Source organism: Patagioenas fasciata, chromosome 14 (genome assembly GCF_037038585.1).
Source record: "Patagioenas fasciata isolate bPatFas1 chromosome 14, bPatFas1.hap1, whole genome shotgun sequence".
Classification (NCBI taxonomy): Eukaryota; Metazoa; Chordata; class Aves; order Columbiformes; family Columbidae; genus Patagioenas; species Patagioenas fasciata.
In genome coordinates, this window is record NC_092533.1 from 2,449,618 (window position 1) to 2,472,547 (window position 22,930).

A 22,930-nucleotide genomic window follows, 5' to 3' on the forward strand; every position below is an offset into this window, starting at 1 on the left:
CTCAGGACAAGGGTTTCACTCTGCACAGCTGGGTGCTGCAGGCAGTACTGGGGAGTGGGTGGCAGAAATAAACTGCATTTTACTTTCCTAACGATAATCTAATGAGGAAGGATTGCTCTGGTGAAGCAGCTGCACTGGCCAATGCAGCAAATGCTCTTTCACCTCTGTGTTGAGCGCCAGAGGCTGGAGTGCTTTGTAATTGCAATTACAGGATAAGCTACTGGTAAGGTTTAATTACACATTTGAGGCAGAGCAGGCAGGGGAAAGTGTTATTTATGTGCAGCCTTCTTGCCTGTATAATAATTGGTGCCATTTGGAAGAATACGTGATGAAGCTGCCTGCCCACTGTCATGACCGTTTCCCAGCTTATCGCTGGTGTCTGCTCAGTGTGAGGATGGAAGCACCATCACCTCGAGCAGATGCAGCTTGGTTTGGCTGTTAAAAACTAATTCAGCTCCTAGGAGCCTCCAGGAAAGGGCAACGCTCTTGTATTTTGAAAGGATTCCCTGCGGTGTAGACCAGCTCAAAACACTCCATCTAACATTGAACTCATTTGAAATTTCAATGCCGTAAATCACAAAAGGAAAGTCATTCCATGGCAATCGGCTTGGTTTGCTAATGGGAACACATTCATCCCCTCTTGCAGCTCTCCCGGAGGATGATGCTTGTAAATCAGCCAGGCAGCACCAGAACGCAGCGATGTGCTTACGGATGAGGGGAGATGTGGCACGCGATGCCAAGCATCCCAAAGCACACGGGAGCTTGCGCTACATTTTCTCATCAATCTTCAGCTGTTGAGCTGCATCCTGCGCTGCAGCCGGTGCTTCGCAGACATACAGTGATGCCCGTGTGCACGGGAAGGGTAAATCGGGTTACATCTGCAAACACAGCTTGTTAAACTGCCAGACTAGGTGGGGACCAGGGCCAAGAGTTCAGAAGGGCCTTGGGAAGGAGATACTTGGGGAATGGGTCCTAGTTTTGCAGTGGACTGGCAGTAACTGGTAGGTTGGAAAGAAGAGGGGAAGCCAAAGCTGGCCGCCGTTGTCTCTTCAGTCCTTGGGACGCTGCTGTAAAGCAGCACCATGTTTTTCCAGGCCATAGCAGCACATCTAGCTGAGGAAAAAGCTGGGTAAAGTTACATGTAAAGATTTCATTCTGGCCCTTCACACGGCTGCAATAATGCACAGCCTTAGGACTTCTCATCACTGACGTCTCTGAAATATGTTGCTTTCTGGATCCCCGCTGCTGGTGAAAGAAAAGCAGTTAATTTCAAGCACAAAACCAACAGTGAATTAGTATTCTTAAGTGTCCCATAGAAATGATCAACCACACAGATTATGCATCTTTTCTCCACGATCACGCCTTTGTAGAAAGAGCAACCAGAAGAGCAAGCCAGGGGCCAAAACACACACTTACCTAGTATTTGCACTTCATGGGTAATTCCATAGACGTCTATGAGTGCCCAGAGAGGACCAGAAACTTTAATACCACAGTGAAACAATATTGGCTCCTCATCATTAATACTGTAGAAGACTCTCCCATGACGGTCAACCCAGAAGGCCAAGATATTGTCTCTGACAGCAAACCTCTCTGGCAAAGCTTTGGCCCAGTATCCGGGTCGGGTCACCAGGTCCGGACAGGCGTACTTTGGTATGTCATCAGAGCTCATCTGCGACGGGTCGTGAATGGTGAAGCCGAAGCGCAGGGCTCCGCTCCAGCCGTGGTGCACGGCCACCAGCTTCAGCCTGACCTTCTCGTAGAGGTGGATGGGCCGGTTGGTGAAGGTGACCCCGTTGCAGAAGCTGTTCCTCCGCGTGGCCTTGCGGGAGTGAGCGTCCAGACGCACGTTCTTGCCTTTGGCTTGGGAGTGGAAACGCGGCGGCTCCGTGATGGCGAGGACCGAGCGTCTCTCATGGCTGCTGTTGGGCAAACTGTAGTAGGGGCGGCTGGAGATGGAGCGGGGCTGGTGGCTTGTGTCTGCAAAAGGAGAAACCAGCGGCTCCGTCAGAAGTGCTGGACCTGAGCCGTGCGTCAGCTCAGCCCAGGAAACCACAACTGGCTTGGCACACCTGCTTGGCATTACTTAGAATCATAGAATCATTTCAGCCGGAAGAGACCCTCAGGATCATCGAGTCCAACCATAACCTCACTCTGGCACTAAACCATGTCCCTAAGAACCTCGTCTAAACACCTTTTAAACCTCTCCAGGGATGGTGACTCCAGCACTGCCCTGGGCAGCCTGTTCAATGCCCAACAGCCCTTTTTGGGAAGAATTTTTTCCTGATATCCAATCTGAACCTCCTCTGGTGCAACTTGAGGCCATTTCCTCTTGTCCTATCACTTGCTACTTGGTCCTATCACTTGCTACTTGCTGGGAACCACGTTGTTTAATCTTAAAGAAGTGCCATGCTTTGCCATAATCTGCTCTTTGTTGGGCTAATTTAGTCCTCAGCTTTATAGAAATATAAGGCAAATAGGGCTCTTGGGGCAAAGGTTAAGTAGCTTCCCCTCTACACCCCGCAAAGCTGGATGGAAACAAACATCCTTTTGTTCCCATCAGATGCATCCTATTGCACTCGGAAAGTCCTAATACTTGTGATTGTGGCTCCAAACTTCCTATTTACAATGTTAAATCACCAGCGGAGTCACATCATCTCTGAGGATCCTGGTTGTTAAGATCAGAGGTAGAATCATAGAATCTGGGGACATGCTGCTGCTGGCTTCTCTGTTCCTTAATTTTCTAATGATGAACAGGAGCTTCTGAGCAACACAAATAAACCAAGATATTTAGCAGCTGGAGCACTACCTCTGCATCACCGGACTGTTCTTCCAAAGCTTGCAACCCAGCCCCTGGTTCAGCTACCAGACTAAACTGGAACATTCAGGAACATCTCATCCTGCAAAGCCTTGCTTTTACACAGAATCTTCCATTTGAGCTCAAAGCACTTTATAAATTATTATTGTTTTCAGCTTTGCAGCACCACAGATGGCACAGAAATCCTGCCATGCCCATTTTACAGATGGGAGAAGGAGAATTTATGGGTGAGATCTTGCAGCATTTAAAGTCAACAGCAATTTCAAGACCCATCTCAAGAACAGCAGATTTGAGGCCTAAAGTGAAGTTCACACAAGCGTGGAGCAGAAATGAAAAAAGCCCAACTTTTAATCTTAAGCCTTAGCTGCAAATTCCCCGAGGTGGAAACAATCTCTTTTGCATATCCCTGAACATGGGGTCCTGCTGAGGGACCAGGACCCCCGTGACCACCATCACCACCACCATCATCATGATGGCGTCACAGGCGTCTAGTCTCCCCATTTCCCACCCACCCCACCTTGCCCCCTCTTTGCACCTGGCTTAGTAGATTTTTAAATCAAATATGGAAGATGTGCTAGGATCTCAAAAGCATCCTGTTAAATATAAAACTGCATCACATGCACGCATTTATTTTGAAACATTTTGCCATGTTTGAAGCTTTAGCAGCCTCCTGCCCGGCCCTTCCTTCAAGCTGCTTCCTCCCTGTGTGTAACCCCTGCCTTTGCTTTGTGACAAGGGAAGGATTTTGTGATGCTTTCCTGTCTTGGAAACACCAAGAAGACACGGGGAGCTCAGCTGGGAAAGCTGTCAGGAGGGCTGCAGTTGCGACAGCCTTTTTTGCAAGCAAAACCCCACCAGGTAGGGCAGCGAGGGGTTGGGACTTCCATTCGCTCTCTGGACTAACAGAGGCTCTAAGCAACCGCTGCCTTTGCCAATGCAAGAGGAAAGGGCTCGCAGTCAAGATCCGAACACAGGATTAGCCCTTGAAATCAGGCATCTGCAACAGGAGGCACAGATCTACAAAGGCAAAAAGGGTCCTGTTTGCATTAAGGAAAAAGGTCAGTCCTAGATTGTGACAGGCCAACGCGGTGGCTGAATAAAAGGTCTTTTGTGTCTCTTCGCTTGCACTGCACGTGACAACCCCTGCGTAGCACAGGGTAATGGTTAATCCTATTGTGTGCTAATGTAAATAAATACATCCTTGCACTTACACCAGTGCGGGGTTTGCTGTTTCCATAAGGCAGAGTCCTGGGGGAGACAGAGAGAAGTCCCCCCCGGGTGTTAAGTCCCCTCGGGTGCTAAATCCACCCTGCCCATCTCAGTACTGCAGCTTCCCCGAGGGCTCTCCCAGGGCAGGAGGGGGGTCCCTGGGTCTGTGGGTCAGCCCCAGCCATGCTTGCAACAGGTATGGGTATTAGGTATTCCCAGGAGAAATCTCATCTCTTGCCTCTCAAGGAGCTGAAATGCAGAAGATGGCTGCTCTCAGCACAGACCCATCCCCTGCTCATGTGGGTGCTGCTCCATGTGTCTGCCTGCAAACCTTCCTGAAAACGATGCTGCAGAGGAAATACGGGTTGGGGTTTCCTTAGCAGAGACAGGCACGGTGGCACAAGCCCCCCAGCAGCACTGGGCACCGAGCACTGAGGGGGCATCCTCGAGCACTGAGGGGGATCCTCGAGCACTGAGGGGGGATCCTCGAGCACTGAGGGGGATCCTCGAGCACTGAGGGGGGGTCCTCTCCCGGCCGCGGTTTCCCACACCAGCTCCCCGTTTTTCCCCGGGGCTCACGGAGCCTTTGTGCCGGTCAGCTGGGACGTGGGCTGAGCAAAGCTGTGGATGGGGCTCCTGCGGGACCCGGTGGGCTCCGTCCTGCTCATTCACATCGCCCCTCACCTTGCTGGGCTACAGACTCCCCATGTAGAGAAGCCATCATTTTCTAATCCATTGAGCTGCACCTTTTTTCTAAGATGGTTAAAAATAACTCCCCTGTGAAAGCGAGTGCTCCAGCCTCAATGTCCCCGTGTTGGCCGGGAGGAGGAAGGAGGGAAGAGAGCTTTTGTCCTTGTCCCTGTCCCCTCTCCACCAGCACAAAACCCCCCTGCTTTCCACCCCCTGTGCAGCACCAGCCTTCCTCCCACATCGTCCTGCCGGAGAAAAGGCCCCGTAGAGACCGAGCACGGCAGGAGATGATGCTCTTGGGTACAAGCCCCAGCAGGGACTGCTCACGCTGCTTTCAGAAAGCACAGAGGACCGCGGCGGGCGGGAAGGTGACAGCAGCGCGACGGACGGAAGAGCAATGACACGGGCACCCACTTCAAACGCAGCTTTGGGTCCACCCTGCCAGAGAGGAACTTGTGGCCAGGGTTTGGTGCTTGTTTTGTTTTGTTTTTTAAAAAACAGGAAAGCGTATTGTGGCTGAACAATAGGAAAGTCCCCAGAAGGAAATGAATGAATAACTTATTTATAACGCCGTTCCCCCCTCGCATGAACACCTGCCGGCTGCCACCAGGAATAACGGCTGACATAACCCAAGGCAGGGCAGGCAGAGCTCTCCCCTAAACATGCTCAGCTCAGGCATGTGTTTTCCTCATCATGTACTGATGGGGACCAGGCAAGCTCAACAGGATGTTTATGCCTTTGGATTGCCCTAATTTGCGGCTCGGCTTCCATAGTTTGGCTCGCATTTCTGTCCCTCTGCTGTTCCTCCAAACCCTCCCCTCTGTGCTTTCCCACCCTGAAGCCGGTCAGGGGGACAATGACAGCCAAGCTCTTGGCAGAAACGCCACCCTCCCCTGATGCAGTGACAGGCAGATAACGCCTATGCCAACTACTTTTTTCAGCTATGAGGTTCCTACAGTGCTTTCAACAAGTAATTTCTTCTCTTTATGCCTCGCTTCCCCGTCTAACACCGAGCAATAGTATTCTTCCACCTTGCAGGGAGCTAAAAGGATTAAAGATTGCAAAGTCCTCAAATATGTAAATCCCTGGGCACTGTAAGCACGTCAGTGGGCTGGCTACATCATCAAATGGCACACGAACCACTGTGTGATCTCTTGAGGTCCCATACAGCATTTTGCTGCCTTTTATTCCGGAGTTTCCAGTTTTTCACCCCTACTCTCACCAACTGCAAGCACATCGAGCGTGAGTCCCCAAAACACAGGAGTGGGGCTCCAGCGAATACGAGGTAAGCCAGGAAAATGGAAGAAAAAGCAGAATGGAAGGATGAAGAATGGTGAAGGGCTTCTCACTGAAACCTGCAAAGGAACCTCTTTTGGCACGGCAGCATTTCCATCCACATCCCTACGGTGTCACACAGGCAGCACTGGACAGATTTGGGTTCTGGGGACCCTTGCTCCCAACTGCGAGTCGCTATCGCACATCTGAAACCCCACCTGCTTTCCAAAAGGCCAGCACATTTATTCCTTAGGTTACGCTGACCTTTGGAGAGGTATTTTAACAAACATGCAATTTGCATTTCAAAAAGCTACAGCAGGCAGACCCTGGACAAATTCCACATATTCATCATGGTTCCAGTTCTAAAAATAAACATTTTTTTCACCCATTTGTTCGCAGTGTCGGGTTTGCTGTGGCACTGTAATCCCACTGAGAGCAGCAGACAGAATTCAGAACAAGAGCCCTTTCCAAGGCTGCTGCTCCCCAGGGCACGGGACCGAGGAGGCTGCTCAGCTGGGGAGTAGACTGCAAGCCAGATTGATCCTGTCTTTGCTTGCCCAGACAAGCCAGGCAGGAATAATACCACAGAAAGCCCTAAAATGACAAAGAGGAGCATAATATTCAAGGAGACCAACGCTAGAGCAGAGAGCTGGGACGAGGGCAGCCTGGCAGGAGGGCACTTGATGCACCCCGGCAAACCCACGGGCTGTATTAACTCCACAACCGCTGCAGCAAAAGCCACCCCTTGGCTCCCACAGCCCTTTCCTGAGGACGCCCTCCAAGTAAACCCATGACAAAAGATGCACGGGATCACCAGGCAAGCAAATGACAGGGCAGCCGAACAGGGATGCACACGGGATAAAGCGAGGATGCCAAGGGAGCAGGAATCACCGGGACCACAGCTCCCCGGAGATACAGCTCATGGACACGCAGCTGGAGCTGGATGTTGTTCAGCATGTCCCCGTTGTTCAGTTGTCCCCGTGTTGTTCAGACAAAAGGCTGAAAGGCTCTTCAGCCTGAAATCTATCTATTAATGCTTTCTGCAAAGGCCAAAGCGAATCCAGCAAACACAGCCGTGTCTTATCTCTATGGCCACTTTATCAGTAACATTAGAACTTTTTCCTATTACAGTAGATAGGGCGCTGCTGCTGCAACAACCCTGTTGAACATTAAACAAAGTACCTGGACAGAGGGGGCAGGTGGCTTATGCCTTGAAACAGGAAAAATCCCAACAGGTGGGGACAACGCAGCCAAGTTTACTGCATGAATACGAGCTTGTCAAAACAGCTCTTGCAGACCAAAAGTCAATCACGATGTGGTCCAGCAACAGTACAGCCCTCGCCGTGCTCGTCCCGCCGCATCTTGGCTGCCCAGACGATGCTGGAGCTTGGCCGGGGCTGGAAGGAGCAGGCGATGCTGTTACTGCAGATAACGAACCTTAACAGTAACCCCAAACAGGATTCTGTTCCGGCAAGATCTTATCTTCTGAGAACGAGAGATACAAATCTGTTCACATATAAATTTAGTGCGCTGCCCAGATTTCTTTTTTTAATACAAAAAATGTGTCGGGGAGCTCTGTGGGAAGCACTGGTGTCGCCTATTCCGTGCTCACCGGTGTCAGTTTATACAGTCAAGATACCAAATCCAGCGTAAGGCTGCTACAAAAAATTGGCCTCATTTCTGAGCATCCTCCTGGCTCAACCACTGGAAAACTCGACTTGACAATCAATAAATATCCCCCAGTTTGCATAACCAGTCCAGAGCCCCGTTCTTATGTAAAGGTCTCCCTGTCCAGTTCTCAAGCCTGACACAAATTTCCAGGGTGTGCAAAACCCCCATTTGCAATAGAGTGATACAGACATCGAGGTGCCAAGGAGAGACTGAAGAGCCTGCAGTGAATTGCAGGAAATGTGACATTTTTTAGAGACTAATTTGGGAAGAAGGGGAGGAGAAAAGACAGAAGTTGTTTATTCATTAAAAGAAGAGAGTGATTTGTGGCACTGGGGTAACTCTCAGTGCAAACATCTAACGGACATACAACATTGTTCATTGCAAAACAGTCCAGAAAAATCTCTGACAGAGAATGGGGCTTGACTTTAAATCACAAAATCGAGCTATGCCTGCTGCCACGAGGATTTTCAAGCAAGAAAACCCTCTTGCTTGTGTGGATAATGCTTGAAACCAAACATGTTAAGGTGGATTTAAAAAATACAACGCTAAAATATATTTTTTTCTGGGCTAATGACCCATTTATTCTGGTCTTCTAGGTGATCCTCCATGAAAGCAGAGAGGTATTTCCCAACACCATTAGGCAAAATGCTTTTGTCCTGACCCTTTTTCTCAAACCAGCAAACACCGGCAATTCCAGCAGGACCCTGCAGTATTTTCCAGGCTGCTCCATCCCTTGTCTTCTGCCATGTCCTCAGCAAACGAGCTCCTGTATCCCTGCTCCTTCCAAATTAAGCCCTTTCCTTGCAGCGGGAAGCTCGTATGAACGCAAAGCTCAACCACATCCTCTAAAAGAAGAGGAGAGCCAACACCAGGCCTGAGCTCTTCACCAAACGTCACATCGTGACGCCAGCATCGGAGCTAAAAGATGGCGAGCGCAGCTGGAACACCAGCGTCTGCCTCCAAGATCCACCAGCTGGCTCGAAGCAGAAAATAACCCACGACAGAAGGTCCGCTCCGAGGATGGAAAGTGCCAAAAGCAAATCTTCCACGACCCAGAACTGATCGCAGAGCCCCAAAGACTGAGGAGAGCCGGTCCCTCCCAGATCAGGCAGGAAAACTCTCCTCCTTCCACCTGGAAACTGCGGGATAACCGTGACCTATTCTGGTGCTTTTCTGTTTCTGTCCATAGGTCTTCATGTCTCTTTATCTTTGTGTGTACCTACCACAACCCCACACTGAGCAGTTTCCTTGTGTCTTGTACTTCTAGAAGTTTTCGGGCATCAGTATTGCTGCCTTGCTTTTTTCTAGGCTGAAGATGTCTTACTCTTCGTTTGGCCATACATTTTCATTTGGTTTAATGAAATAACTCCTTTCATCATGTGCAAATGAGAAACATTTAAAAAAAAAAGGCAGAATAGCATTTCCTAATCTGGAAAAACAAGAAAAATATTATTTAATGCAAAGGGTTTTTTATTTCTGTACATGGTGAGACAGCCAAGAAATGATGCTTTGCTAGTAAATGAACTCAAACTTGATGCAAAGAAAGGCAGTGCATGGCTTTGAGGGTGAGGCATTTTAAGAGCGAGGTGACGTTTTGGTTTGGCCTAAACCAAAATGGTCTTGCGGATCAGGCTGTGGAAGCGGGTTCTGCTACCAAAAATCCGCTGCTGGGTCTGCAGGTGTAGGTAAATCCACCTGCGCTCGCCCCCATCTCCCTCTCCCCCCATCTCTCTCCTGTTGTGCCTCTCACGGTGCTCACACACGTATTTTGCTGCAAAGTTGGCCCCATCTTTATCACAGGTTTTTAGTTCTCCTGCATATAAATAGCACTAAGAATACATAGAAGCCAGCGACTAAGCATGGGAAAAAAATCTCCTCTCCCCCGTATTATTAGCAAATCTGGGTCAATGAGTCTGCAACTCTAGTAACAAATTCTTAGACTTGGTTAATGAGAGACAGAGTGAGCGCGAGCAGGAGAGGGGTGGAGAAAAGGCAGGGTTCACGCCATAATCCCCGCTTAAGTCTTTCGGTGCGAGTGATGAGAGCAGCTGCACGGTGGATGAGGAGCCCTGGAAATGGCCGAGCTTATTTAATCCGTGATACGGCCTCCACACCCGGGTCTGCGGGCTCGTGTCGGCCACAAGGCCACACTCACGAGCCAAAGAGCTTTGAAAGATGCCAGAGATTTCAAACTCACAAAATATCGCAGGCAAAACTTGTGGCTATTGGGTAAAGATAAAAAACAGCTCGTCAAAAACTGTCAGCTGCTCTTACATCTATTGGGAATTTCTGCACGGTGTTCTCACTTATACGCTGCATATACACCACGCAGGATTTCATACACCAGAAGAGCAAACCTGTGCCTTTTATTCAATGTATTACATTTTTTGCAAAAGTGTTACCTTCTTTAGAAAGTTAAGTTTAAAGGGGGGAGAGCAGAGGGCTGCTCAGCTCACTGTATCTTCTAGTCCTGATCTGAGAGTCCACAGTTTTGGGAGGCCATCAAAAGCAATGAGAAGCAAGCAGCTGAAGTCTGTTTAAGCAGCTTCAGAAAAGGTTTCTGAGGGCTGCTAGGCTGGAAGATTAAATATTCTCCAAATCTAAATGCTCAGTTTGTCAGTCAGTAATTAAAAGACACATTTTTGTGACTTATTATTTTCATTGTTTTGCAGAAGCAGACAATAAATAAAGTGTACCATTAAGCGGAGAGCACTCAAAGATGAAACACTTCAGGCTGGACAGACTGGTCTGGAGGAATGAACTCATCTGGAGACCCAAAAATGGGAGGAAAGGAGCAGAGATGTGCATGAAAACCCTCATATTCTCTGAGGCGGTTGGGTTCTGCTTTGAATTACTAAATTAATATAGAACAGGGTCCTATTTCTATGGATTTACAGTGCTAAACTCTTTATTTTCCCCCAATGGTTGTTACTTGGGGCAGGTCGGAAACCCATTACCTTTTTCTGATGCATCAGTTTTGTCAAATCAAGCGCGTTGTGCTCACTGCAAGATAAACCCAGCTTAGAAAACATTCAAGGATGCCATTTCAACCATGGCTATCCCGTCATGTCAAGCATCATTTTCCTTGCGCATTCCCTTTTTCCACAGCCTGACTCAAGGACGGTCCCACAGCACACGTGTCAGGGTGGCTTTTTCTCTAATGACTGCTCCTAGAGCCATTAGAGAAGGACGTTGTCTTCAGCGGTTCAGCACTCTACAGCATTGCTCAAATACGGATTGTCATTAATTCTTCACCTCCAAGACAACTCTTCCCTTATGGACAGTATAAACAGCTCAGAACTGTTCTTCAGAGCGGTGCTTTATGTTTAAAAAGCATCATTCTGAACGGGTGTTTTACTTTTCCAATCGCGGCTGTGATTTGTTGAGGAGTTACAAGAACACGCAAGCGGTGTGATGGGTGACATTGAAACGGTCCATGCCCTCGCCCGCTCCCCTTGCTGCCGGAGCAGCACGTAACAACCATTAATGCAAATAAACTCCCTCTTTCCATTGAATCTCTTTCCTTCTAACCAGCTGTACCAAGTCATCTGCACTGGGGATTTATAAATAGTGACCATGTCATTCCAATGTTAATGGCTTTTAATGAAATTGGAGAATGAAATGCATTCCCTTTTAATATCCTCAGAGCAGCAATTCTATTCCATCCCATGGTTTCAATACAGGCCTTATCGAAAGAGTGCTGGAGCTTGGCACATCCTTCCCATCAACGCGTCAGCGTGGCGCTTCCAGCACAGACAGGAACGAAAAGAGGGAAAGAATGTTGTTGTCTCCCTGTGGCAGGAAACCCACCCATCCCCTATGGACAGTCAGTGGCACCGTGCTGCACCAGCGGGGCAGCTTGTGAAACGGGGAGAAAAAGAGATTTGAAAAGTAATAGCGGTAAATTAGCCTGGCTTTTGACGCACTGTTCTCTGGAAACACCCTAAAAGCCAGTGTTTACATTGTCTTCATCCTGCTGAATTTGGACGTTATACAATTTATACCATTCCTACCTCCAAAAAGTATGTTTGGAGAAAGGCCAGTACGTAAGATGGGCTGTCAGAGCCTGCCGAGGGTCCGCGTGTGCACCATACTGCACCATAGCACATCATACCACACCATACTGTACCATAACGTATTATACCATATCATACCATACCACACCATACCATATACCGTACTGTACTGCATTGTACCATACCATATCATACCATACCATATACGATACTGTACCATAACACATCGTACCACATCATACCATACCACACCATACTGTACCATACCAGATACTGCACTGTCCTATACCATACCATACCATACCATACCATACCATACCATACCATACCATACCATACCATACCATACCACACCATACCATATCATATCATATATCATATCATACCATACCATATGACACCATACTGTACCATAACGTATCATACCACATCATACCATGCCATACTATACCACACCATACCGTACCATACCATATACCATACTGCCTACACCATACCATATCATACCATACCATATCATATCGTACCATACCATACCGCACCATACTGTACCATACCATACCCTACCACACAATACCATATCACACCATGCTGTATCATACCGTATACCATACTGTACTGCACCATACCATATCGTACCACACCATACTATACCATAACATATTGTACCACATCATACCATACCATATACCATACTGTACTGCACCATACCATATCGTACTGCACCGCTCTGTACCATAACACACCATACCATACTGTATACCATACAGTACTGCACTGTTCTGTACCATACTGCACTGTACCATACCATACTGTATACCATACAGTACTGCACTGTTCTATACCATACTGCGCTGTACCATACCATACTGTATACCATACAGTACTGCACTGTTCCATACCATACCACACTGTACCATAACATACTGTATACCATACAGTACTGCACTGTTCCATACCATACCACACTGTACCATAACATACTGTATACCATGCAGTACTGCACTGTTCTGTACCATACTGCACTGTACCATACCATACTGTATACCGTACAGTACTGCACTGTTCCATACCATACCACACTGTACCATACCATACTGTATACCATACTGCACCATTCCATACCCCACCACTGAGCTGTGCCACATCCAGCTCAAGTGGCGCGTGTGACGCTCAAGCTGTGAACCGTTATGAGCTGAGCGTGTTTTCCACGCTCAGTAAAACCACCAGAAAACTTTCCTGTAAGCGCAGGAATGGTCCAGCGATGGGGCCACAGAGCAAGAAAAGCTGCAGACGAAGGGCGAGAAGGGCACGCGGAGCGATGCTATGGGCACAGACAGGGAGACCCTGGCCATGCAGCTCTGCCTTCAACTTTTTCCAATAGAACCTTATGACAAAAGGAAGAAAAAACGCTATTTTTCTTTGCCTCAAATTTGTTACAGAAGCCCCTTTTGTCTTCATCTTCTCTCTTCATAGTGGTTCTAAGGATGCCTCTTTTCCCCTCCTAATTACAACCTCTCTGTACTCAAAGGACGGGAAAGAATTCAGTTTAAAAGAAAAAAACGGTGGAGCTATTTCAGTCCAAACAGGGATGGATAACCAGAGAGCCATTAGACTTCACTGTGGCACCCATACAGGGCTTTTGATCTGTCTTAAGGGAGCCGCAAAAGCAGAGGAAAAAGGGAAAAAAAGGCCTCTAGGAAGATGTTCTTTCCAACAAGCCCTGCTCCCAGCACCGTGCAGCATTTGAAATGTCCACAGTCCCTTTTATATTTACACACAGTTTAAACAGTGATCTGGCAGCAAGAGGGGAAAATGCTTCGGGAGGAACGCATGGCTGATGAAACTAAATAAAGAAGTGGCCAGGTCTTCAATCATCCTATATTTTATATATACAAAGCCTGCGATTCCACTAAGCTTTTCCGAAACAATATGTAAAGAATCCAAAACAGGGCAAAGGGATGGGAATAACTGGTTATAATTAAAGCGAGGGGCAAAGAGCAACAGCTCTTCCACTCTGCTGGGCTGCTTTTCCTGGGGGCATCACAAGGGGGTGGTTATAGGTTATAGGTAATGGTTATAGGTAAGTCCAGGCTTTGCTGGGTGGGCTGGTGCCTCAGGCCAACACTGTCCCAGCAGGGAGAGTTTAAATCAATGCAATCCTGGCCAAACTCTCTTTCCAAGTGATCTGAAGGGCTGGTGACTTCACTCAGCTCATGTACACTCCAACCTCTATAATAATATTTCATATTTCATTGGCTGTTTTAGTCAATGTGCAGACAAGCTATAGCTTTTTCTATCTGCAGAAATACAGCAAAAAAAATCTTTAGGAAGAAAAAAAAAAAAAAGAGGAGAGTTCTTTGCTGGTCCAGAAACAGAGGAAAATATTCCACTAAAAAACCATGCATCCTTTTTTCCTTGGTTGATTCTTCTTTTAAATGCATAGTTTTCTGCTCAGCTATGAAGCCAGCCCGAGAGGCAGGTGGTTGTGCAACACTTGGCTGCCATGTGGCTGAGCTGTGAGATCCTTTTCCGTGATATTTACAGGAATTAATAAGAGGAAACAAGAGCCACTTCAAGACATTAAACTGTCCAAACCAAAGGAAACACAGCCATGCCATTAACTGGACACACAATGACCTCAGCCCCTTTCTTAATCTCCAATGTCTTCAATTATTTCGACACAGAAAGGATTTCAGCACGAGAAGTTTATTTTTAAGCCTCCATATCAATCTTCGTAATGCTGGTGGGATTTGATCCCAGCACACCTAAGTCAACATTAGCATTTTTCTCCTTTTTCTCTCCCTTTGTGAGACCACAGCCAAGAGATGATAGAGACAGGTGAACCAAAGGAACCTGGAGACAACTCCTTGCATTGCCAGAGGTGAATACCAGCCTTTTTTTGGCCAGAAAACAGCCAAAGCCTTCCTTTGCTCCATCACCCAGCAGAAGGAATCGCTCCCAGGACATGGGGTGAATGTGTGAATGATGCAGCAAACGGCACTGAAACCTCGCCCATGGACGCCAGGGAGCTCCAAGCCATTGAAAGTACTGGTTTACATCAAGTTTTCACACCTTTTTAAGGTGGAGCTTGGCCCATCGTTCAGCAGAGCATACATAGACAATACATCCAAACCAGTTCACTGCAGAGCTGCAAGCTGTTATTTATAGATGTGTATTTTAACTTTGTATTCTGCATAGATCATTCACACCTATAAAACCCCACTGTGTGGTTGAACAACACGCTCCTTAGTAATTATGGAATTGGAAATTCTAGAAATCCCACATGAAACAACATAAACAGCTGTCTAAGACCTCCCTTCTCCACCCAGATGGCTCTTGTTTCAATTAACCAAATCAAACTTTAATTCAGAGTCACTCACTGGCCTTGTCTGGATTTACTTGGAAAAACATACCTATAAATCACAGAAAAACTGTGGAAAGAAAAAAAACTTGTTTCTCTTTGGGTGGTTCTTTCTTTTTTTCCTTTTTTTTTTTTGGTAGAATGAAATTTTATTACCAGACAAAAAAATATACAATTACATGTTGACAGCTTAGAGCCTCTGGTGGTTCTGGCCACAATAAAACACCGGCAGCTACACGCTGTCCCTCCGCTTCTTTGGAATACATGGCACCCAGCATCTCCCGTGCTGCGTGTGCCCCGTGCAGCATCTCCCAAAGACTTTGGAGCTGGAAACATGCTGAAAAAAGGATGCCAAGCATACGGAAAGCCTGAAATCATCAAAATGGACCCACACAGAGGCTTTCCTATGGCCCCAAATCCACTGGACACGGGGCGCTATAGGTGCCACTGTTCACCAAGCGCTTGTTTTGAAATACCCAACCTGAGTAGTTCCTTGAAGAGCTGCAGGAAAGGTACTGGGAGGGGAAGGGGCTGGGAAGCAGTGCAGCTGGTCCGCAGCATCACCCTGGGATGGACACCATGCCCAAACTCCTGTCCCAATCCAGCCCTCCTCACCCCCTCCATTTCCACACTTCTGTGCATGCTGAGATGCGCTCAAAACCACTCGTTCCCAATGAGAAAGTCACCTCATTAGCACCATGGCAGCTTTTTTCAGACAGAGCCTGGGACATGGGACCAGCAAACCTTCTCCCCATCAACAGCACCGAGGCAGAGCAGGTGCCCATCTGATCGCAGCAAATTTGGGGATGCTTTCCAGCTCGGCTTCCTGCCCACACAGAGCTCGGTGAGACAGCGCCTGTCCTTCCATGCCCCTTGAAGCTTTTTATGCCACCCTGGTCAAGCAGGATCAATAGCAGAAACGTTTCATGCCACGGCTAAACCACGAGGAGCCGTCACCTGCACACAAGCAGTGCCAGATGGTCATGTACTAAAGGCACAGAAAAGCTCTCTGACTGCACGGCTTCCTTTGCTTGGAGAACACAAGGTGCTGCAAAACAGCATCTTATTAGTTTGAGGTGGTACCTAATAAGGAGGAGGTTCCTTGCACACCTGCTTTGCGCTGATGCTTAATTTCTCATAGCAGTAACTGCTGAATTGGAATTTTCTCCACAGCTCTCCGTCCTGTGGCAGCAGGGCTACCCAATGGTGTTTCGGACGGGGAGATTTCTTCCTCCTCTTTGCCAGACCTACGTGTCCACATCAGGCCAAGCCCCGTTGTGCTGCATGGAGCCACCAGGACAGAGCTCAGCTGGTATCTGCCCCCATCGTCCCCCACCACCACAGTCCTGGGGTTGCTCCCCGCGTGGATTCTGGTATTGGGATCTGTGTCTACACCCTTTACCACCCACCAGGACCTGCCTGAACATCTCTGTGAGATGGTCATGGAGAAGAAGCATTTTGGGTCTCAAAACCCACAGCCCCTCCAAGGCAGCATCGCTCCCTTCAGCTGCTCTCCCATTGCCACACAGACAATCCACGACTGGTGCTCCCAGCACGGCTGTTGGCCCCAGGGAAGAAGATTACGATAAAGACAGGGAGAACTCTGGAAAAGCATTGACGGGATGGGGCAGAGACCCGAGGGGATGAGTCTGCGGTGATGAATGACAAACAGCAGCCACTTCGAAGTGATGCCCTGGTCCAGCACAGGAAAATAGGCAGAGAAAGGAAAAAGATGGGATTATAAACACAGAAAGGTTCTCAGCAGTGACCCACCTGACATTTCTGCCCATCACCTTTAGTCCATTGGAAAGGAAGAAACAGATTGCTCGAGCAGGGCTGTGCTCGAGATACCAGAGCCAGCGAGCATTTGATTTCAGGGACGGGGAAAATACGGCCAGGATCCAGAGGCACATAAGGAAAGTTTCTCCCTCCTTCTGGGACCATCTCATGAGTTTGTACCATTAATTTCATCTCAAAGGAAAATCTGAGTAACAAGCTACGGGCTGCTTGATGTGGTTTGGTGATTGATTCCACCGGCGTGCCCATAGATTTCAGCATTTACAGGAGCGCAGGTTTTTTTGCACGGGTGTATAAACAGCTACTAAACAGGAATGCATACAAAAAGATGGTGTGAAAATAGTTTGTTTTAAAATGAGAAGCGGTTCTGACCTCTCCGGGAGGAATTTACCCCTGCCCTCTGCTTGGAGGTGCTCAGCGAATGCTTGAAGAGGGTGGGAGAAGCAGCAAACATTTGCAGTGAGCTGGGAAGCAAATCTGTATTTTTGTTTTGCTTCCCAAACTAGCTTCAAATATTTCTAAGAGCAAGAGGCATCTCGAAAGAAACACGATCCCTCAAAACTCAATTTCGACGAGAGGCTAATTTTTAATCAAAATAAATTTTAAAGCAGAAAAATGTGAACGCTTCTTTGAAGTGATAAACCCCATCTGTTCCACGCGGGGCCGGCATTTCATGGAGAAAAGGTTTTGCAAAGCATTTTACCAACTAAGTCTTGGGGTCCTGGGATCAGATGAGTTGGCAGCAGAGCCGGGGACCCCCACCCTGGGACCCCTGTTATTCTGCACTGAAAACCATCACATTTCTAGTTTGAGGGAGGAAATGACTGTTTTAACCAGTTCATTAATTACGAATATGAAACAAACCAAGTTTTGAAGTTTAGTTCATAGCAACTCAAACTTCCACCATTGTTCTGCTTGGTAAAACCAGACCCTCCAGACAGCATCTGTCAATCTGATTGCTATGTAGTTAAATGAGGGAGAAAAAGTTAGTTCTCTCTCACCTGCGAAAAGCTATCTGTGCCCTGTAATTACTTGCCTTGATAAATTTAATTTACTTGAGTCTTGCCTTGGCTGGTTAAGTTAAACCATAAAGATTATTCATGGAAAAGCAACCACAGTTGGTTACTAGGATACAAAAAAATCACGTAGTACATTCCTCCAATGAATAATCCCAGCAGAACACAGACAAATTCAATAAATTACGAATTTCTCTTTCTCTCTTACATAAACAGTGGGGCTGCAGAGGCATTTCTTGGAACCCTTTAAAATAAATTAATATCCTCATTACTATGCAATAGCAAAACAAACAGAATGGACAGCTGAGCCTTGCAGGTGAGCTGCATCCTTTGTCTGGACTCGGGAGTTATTTTGCAGCAAGGCAGGGTGCAAATGGTCAGCAGATTCATTATTGCCGGTATCTATGCATAGACACTGGTATTTGGCATGCTCACGTCTTTTCAAAGTGGATAACGCGAGCAGCAGACAAAGCTAATTTGGAAGAAGGCATTCTTATTTCAGAAAAATCTCTCTACCTGCACAATTCCATGTATACGAAAGGTCTCAGATAAAAGCACTTGTTGCCAGAGCTCTGAACTTCGAAGGTGAAGCAAGAGATGAGTTTTCCTACATCGGCTGGCGGCTGCCAAGCCGGTCCATATAACTACCCCTGCTGATGGGCAAACAGGCTGCAATCAGAATAAGTCATAGAATCACAGGATCACTTCAGTTGGAAGAGACCCTCAGGTCATCTGAGAGCCACTCAGGCCTCTTTGGAAACAACACCCCGACTCAAAAGACTGACTTTGGATACTTAACCGCATTGTGTGCATGTGGTTGTATCTTGCTCTGCCTTTTCCTAACCCTCATAATATCCCCTAACAACAGCAATCCCCAGGCGTGACTCAGTACCGACCGCTGTTCAAGGCTGTGGTATTTAAAGATACGCTATAGGGTCTGCCGGCAAAGATCGGTTTTTATAGACTTTAACTGAGATGGATTTCCTTGAAGTTCTGACATGCGGCGCATCTGTCCTTCTCACCCTCTCCCTTTGATTGCATCGGCAGCACAAGCAGTGCTGTTCTGCTGCTGGCAAATCACCCAGTAATTGCTATTTAAGACTCACAAATCAGATGCCAGTGTGAAGATCTGCCTCGTACTCTTCAGAGGACATCTCCTTTCCAGGCGAGACCAACCAAAATGCCTGGCGTACCGAAATATCTGCAAGCCTTCCTCTATGCAAGTGCAGGGAGGCGTCAAGCTTTCCCTCCTGCACACATGGTCTCCATGTTCAGTTTCTATTTTCCAGCTCTCTCTGCTGCCAAGGCTCTCAGACAGTCCCAGCGCCGTGTCCCCGTGTCCCCACAGGCTTGTCCCCAGCCAGCTGTGGAGTCCCAAAGGGCACCGTGCCCCAGAGCAAATCCAACGCTGGTGCTCAGATAAAAGCCGAGCCACTTAAACACTCTTCCCATTGTGTAGTTTGAACCCGTGAACCATCATATCAAAGTTATCTCTGTTTTATAAGCCAGCGCAATGGCCAACACACAGCATACAGCTAATGCTCTTTATCACTCAAAGTGAAACAGCAGGCAGTTAGTAAATTATTTCAGGTTTTGTACTTAGAAACCCTTTTGCTTTGCAGGACAAAGCAATCAAGAGTTTTTGACGGCATCCCAAGGAAAGCACGGCCCAAGAACAGCCCTTTGAAGAGGAATTTGTAGAAGCAACACCTCTGTGGCAGGATTACCCAGCCCAACTTCACCACGGATGGGACTCGCTCTACCAATGCCATTCCTACCTGATCAATAACAAACTTGTTCTTCAAGAACTCCGCTGATAAATGTTATAATTTCCTGTACTCCACCAAGGCCTTGGTGTTACCCAGCTGCAGTCTGGAGAGCAATGTGCTCAGAGGTCCTGGTCGTGTCTCCTCCAAAAACAACTGTCACTCATTGCAGCCTCTTAGCAGCAATTTTGGCCACCGTCGAGACACTGAAACAGACAGATCTCAAGCACCAAGTGTTTTCTGCTACCCAAAAAAAAAAGGCTCTATCCAACCATGTCAAGTTCAAGACCCCAAGAACGGCGATTTCCCCTCATTGGGAATTATGCTTTCAACCTTAGCATCACACCGAGGAGATAACTTTTGAACTCCACTCCATAAATTACAGAACATGTTAAGCAGAGAAGCTGGTGCCCCAATGAGATACAAACAGATTACAGGCTGTCCCACAGTGCTAGTTACTGCTCAGGAGAGAGAAACCCGGATGAAATCATTTCATTTCTGCTGCCAAATAGGATATTCTTTTATCTCTGGCTTGTCAAGGCAGGGCTTGGCAGATTTAACATTCGAGTTATGGAGAAGGGCAAAAATCAAACAACTTTCTCCTTGACATTTGGAAACCTGATGGAAAACTTGTGCTCAGGGAAATCTTCTCTTGACTGACCGTCTCCCTGGTGTTGCTACACAGGCTACGAAAAACAGGGCTTTGCTTTTATGTGGTCCACTTATTTCCCCCACACTGCCATAAGGCATCACGCCTTCAGGAGTGCAATCACAAGAAACTGGAGGCAGAGGCAAATGGATGGTTGAAACAGGAGAACTCCTGAAGTATGAAAGTCTCATTGTTATGTAAATATCCACAGCGAAACGAGGAAACTGAGAAAACGAACACTGTTATATGCATCTAGCCCGCAACTCTACAAACACAACTGCATCCATTTTTCTCCCTTCAAAGCATCAGTAGCTCTTAAGAAATCCTCAATGTTATTTCCCTGCTGCACTGAAAAGCTGTGAAATGCAGCTAAATGTTTCTTTCTTTATAGAATCTTCCTGTGTAATTCCAGCAGCAAGTGAGAAGTAATTTCTTATCTTCTGATCTGGTTTCTTCACGCCAGTCCTGTTGGTGTAGAAAGGAAACAAGGACATGGTTTTGCTGGAGCAGGGAGAGGGATGGGGTCTGATCTCCGAGCTGCTCCACTCCCGGGTGGAAAGCAAGCCCTGCTTACACAAAGCGGAGGAAGAAATCTCCCTGGACACAGAGGGGAAAACAAATTAACAAGCAAGAAATCACTTTCCCCTCCCTCACTCCTCCCCAGAGCCCTGCTTCAACTGTTCAGACATCAGGAATTTAATGTTCCAGCACTCAGTAATTGAGACAACAGGGCATCCAGGTCTGAAGGGAAAAGCCGGCACAGGTATGCTGAGATAAAGCTTTCAAAGCAGGCGTCTCGCTGCCAGTGATTCATGCTTTTTAATGTATAGAGGGAAAAAAATGCAGCCACCACCAAGATATGGAACGATCCAGAGGAAACAGCATCTCCTTCCCACCGAGCATGTCCTGCCATGGGCACACATCTCATCGAAGGGATGTTGGGAAGGAACTGCCCCAGCTAAGGCCCCTGGGCAGTCCTGTTGTATTTGCAACACACAAAGAGATGGGATGGGTAGGTCTTCAAGGTCTTAGAGAGGTGGTGGCACCTCACGACCTCAGGGCGCTGGGGCCATCAAACAGACATGTCCCCTCCAGGACACCGCAGGTTAGTGACGCCAAAGGCAAAGGTGGAGAAGCCACCTAAATGAGAAGACAGAACAAAGTAGGAAAACGCTCCTATAGCAAAATCTCCTCCAGCTGCCACAGAGAGAAAAGATGTGACATGGAGCCAGGTCCCTTCCAACAGCCCTTGGGGCTCCCACCTCCTTATGCGCTTGTTGGTAAATGAGCCCACATCTGCCCGTGGGGTGAAGTCTGGAGCGTGCTTTGCTGGCCAAGCCACATTTTGATGCCAGGAAGCCCCAAATGAGCGCGTGGCCGAGGAGCTCGCGAGGAGCGGGGAAGGTGCACGCCGTGAGTCAGCCCCGCGGTTTGGCTGCCCTGGCAAGGAGCAGGCGCAGGGTGCCAAACCGCTCCGGGCACGAGAAGGGAGACAAACAAAGGAGATAAGACAGATGGAAATACAAAGTGAAGAGATGGAGGAGATTGCACACGCTTTCCCCATAAGGAAACAGATGGGATCTGACACGTTTCAGGGGATGGCACTTGGCCTCATCCCACCTTGCAGCTCATGAGGCCCCAGCTCCTTGGGTCCTCCTCGCTCTCCCCTGCCTGGATCAGCAGATTCGCTTCCCTGCTTCTCTCCCGAATGCACCACATCCATCACGGTGACATCCACCCTCCACCTTAGGAAAGTTTGCTCTTATTTTAGCTACCAACCCGCACAGATAGGCTCTGTAAACAGTGGGATGCTGATGAGAAAGAAAATGTTTCCTTTCAAGGTAAACTGTGCAGCAGGACACTGACCGTCCAAAAGTGCAACTCCAAAACTCAATGAGTCTGAATGATAAATCCGCTGGAGCTAACGAGGACTAAGGTGCTTATTTGCATTCCTAATTGAAAAACCATTGAATGTGATAAGCAAGGAGGTTCCTTACTAGAATGGGAAGAGAAGCGCAGCATAAGCTTCGAGGTGACTCATCCTCTTCACGTCAGGTAAACACAAATGCCCGCACATTCAAACTTGGCTGTCTAAAGTTAAACACCTTAAATGTACTTAAGCACCTCCACAGGTTGTCAAATTATAATGTGCTGGGAAGCTGCAATTTCCTTTGCCTGCGGTGAGGGCTCTCTAAGAGTTTTGCCTACACGCACAGACTTTGGGGTGTGATTTCAAGCACCGTCAGATGGTGACACACAGGTCCGTGGCAATTATCTAAAGAAATAAAAGGGAAAAAGTGCTGTTTGCCAGATATCCTATGATAAAGCAATTCCCCTCTAGAGCGTAACCAATAAAACAGAAGACAGCACTACCCAGCCTGAGAGCGGGGAGCAAGGGAAAGCTCTGGTTTAATGACACCCGTGGCGATGTGCTGGGTGTATCTGACAGCTCACCGGCCACAGGGCACAACACACAGCTCCGCTCAGCACCATCGCGATAGGCGATGCCAGCCTGGAGTCAAGTGCAGTGGTTTCTCCAGTCTCAACAGCCAGGACACCAATGGCAGCGCTGAGTTAACGGTGCCAGTCGGCTGCAGCACATTTTGGGTTTGTACCGCGTGAGGCTGGTTAAAGACAGCCCTCAGCAGACCATCGCCCTGTT

At 47.8% G+C, this 22,930-nt stretch overlaps 1 protein-coding gene across 4 annotated transcripts in view; it reads right to left on the bottom strand.

The window, feature by feature from the left end:
- Window positions 1-22,930, bottom strand: part of NEURL1B (neuralized E3 ubiquitin protein ligase 1B) — a 134,206-nt gene that overhangs the window by 7,782 nt on the left and 103,494 nt on the right. For all 4 annotated transcript variants that reach the window (XM_065848817.2, XM_065848818.2, XM_071814624.1 and 1 more), the window contains exon 2: window positions 1,417-1,977. In XM_065848817.2, coding sequence (XP_065704889.1) covers window positions 1,417-1,977 — 561 coding nt within the window. The remainder of the gene's footprint in view (window positions 1-1,416; window positions 1,978-22,930) is intronic.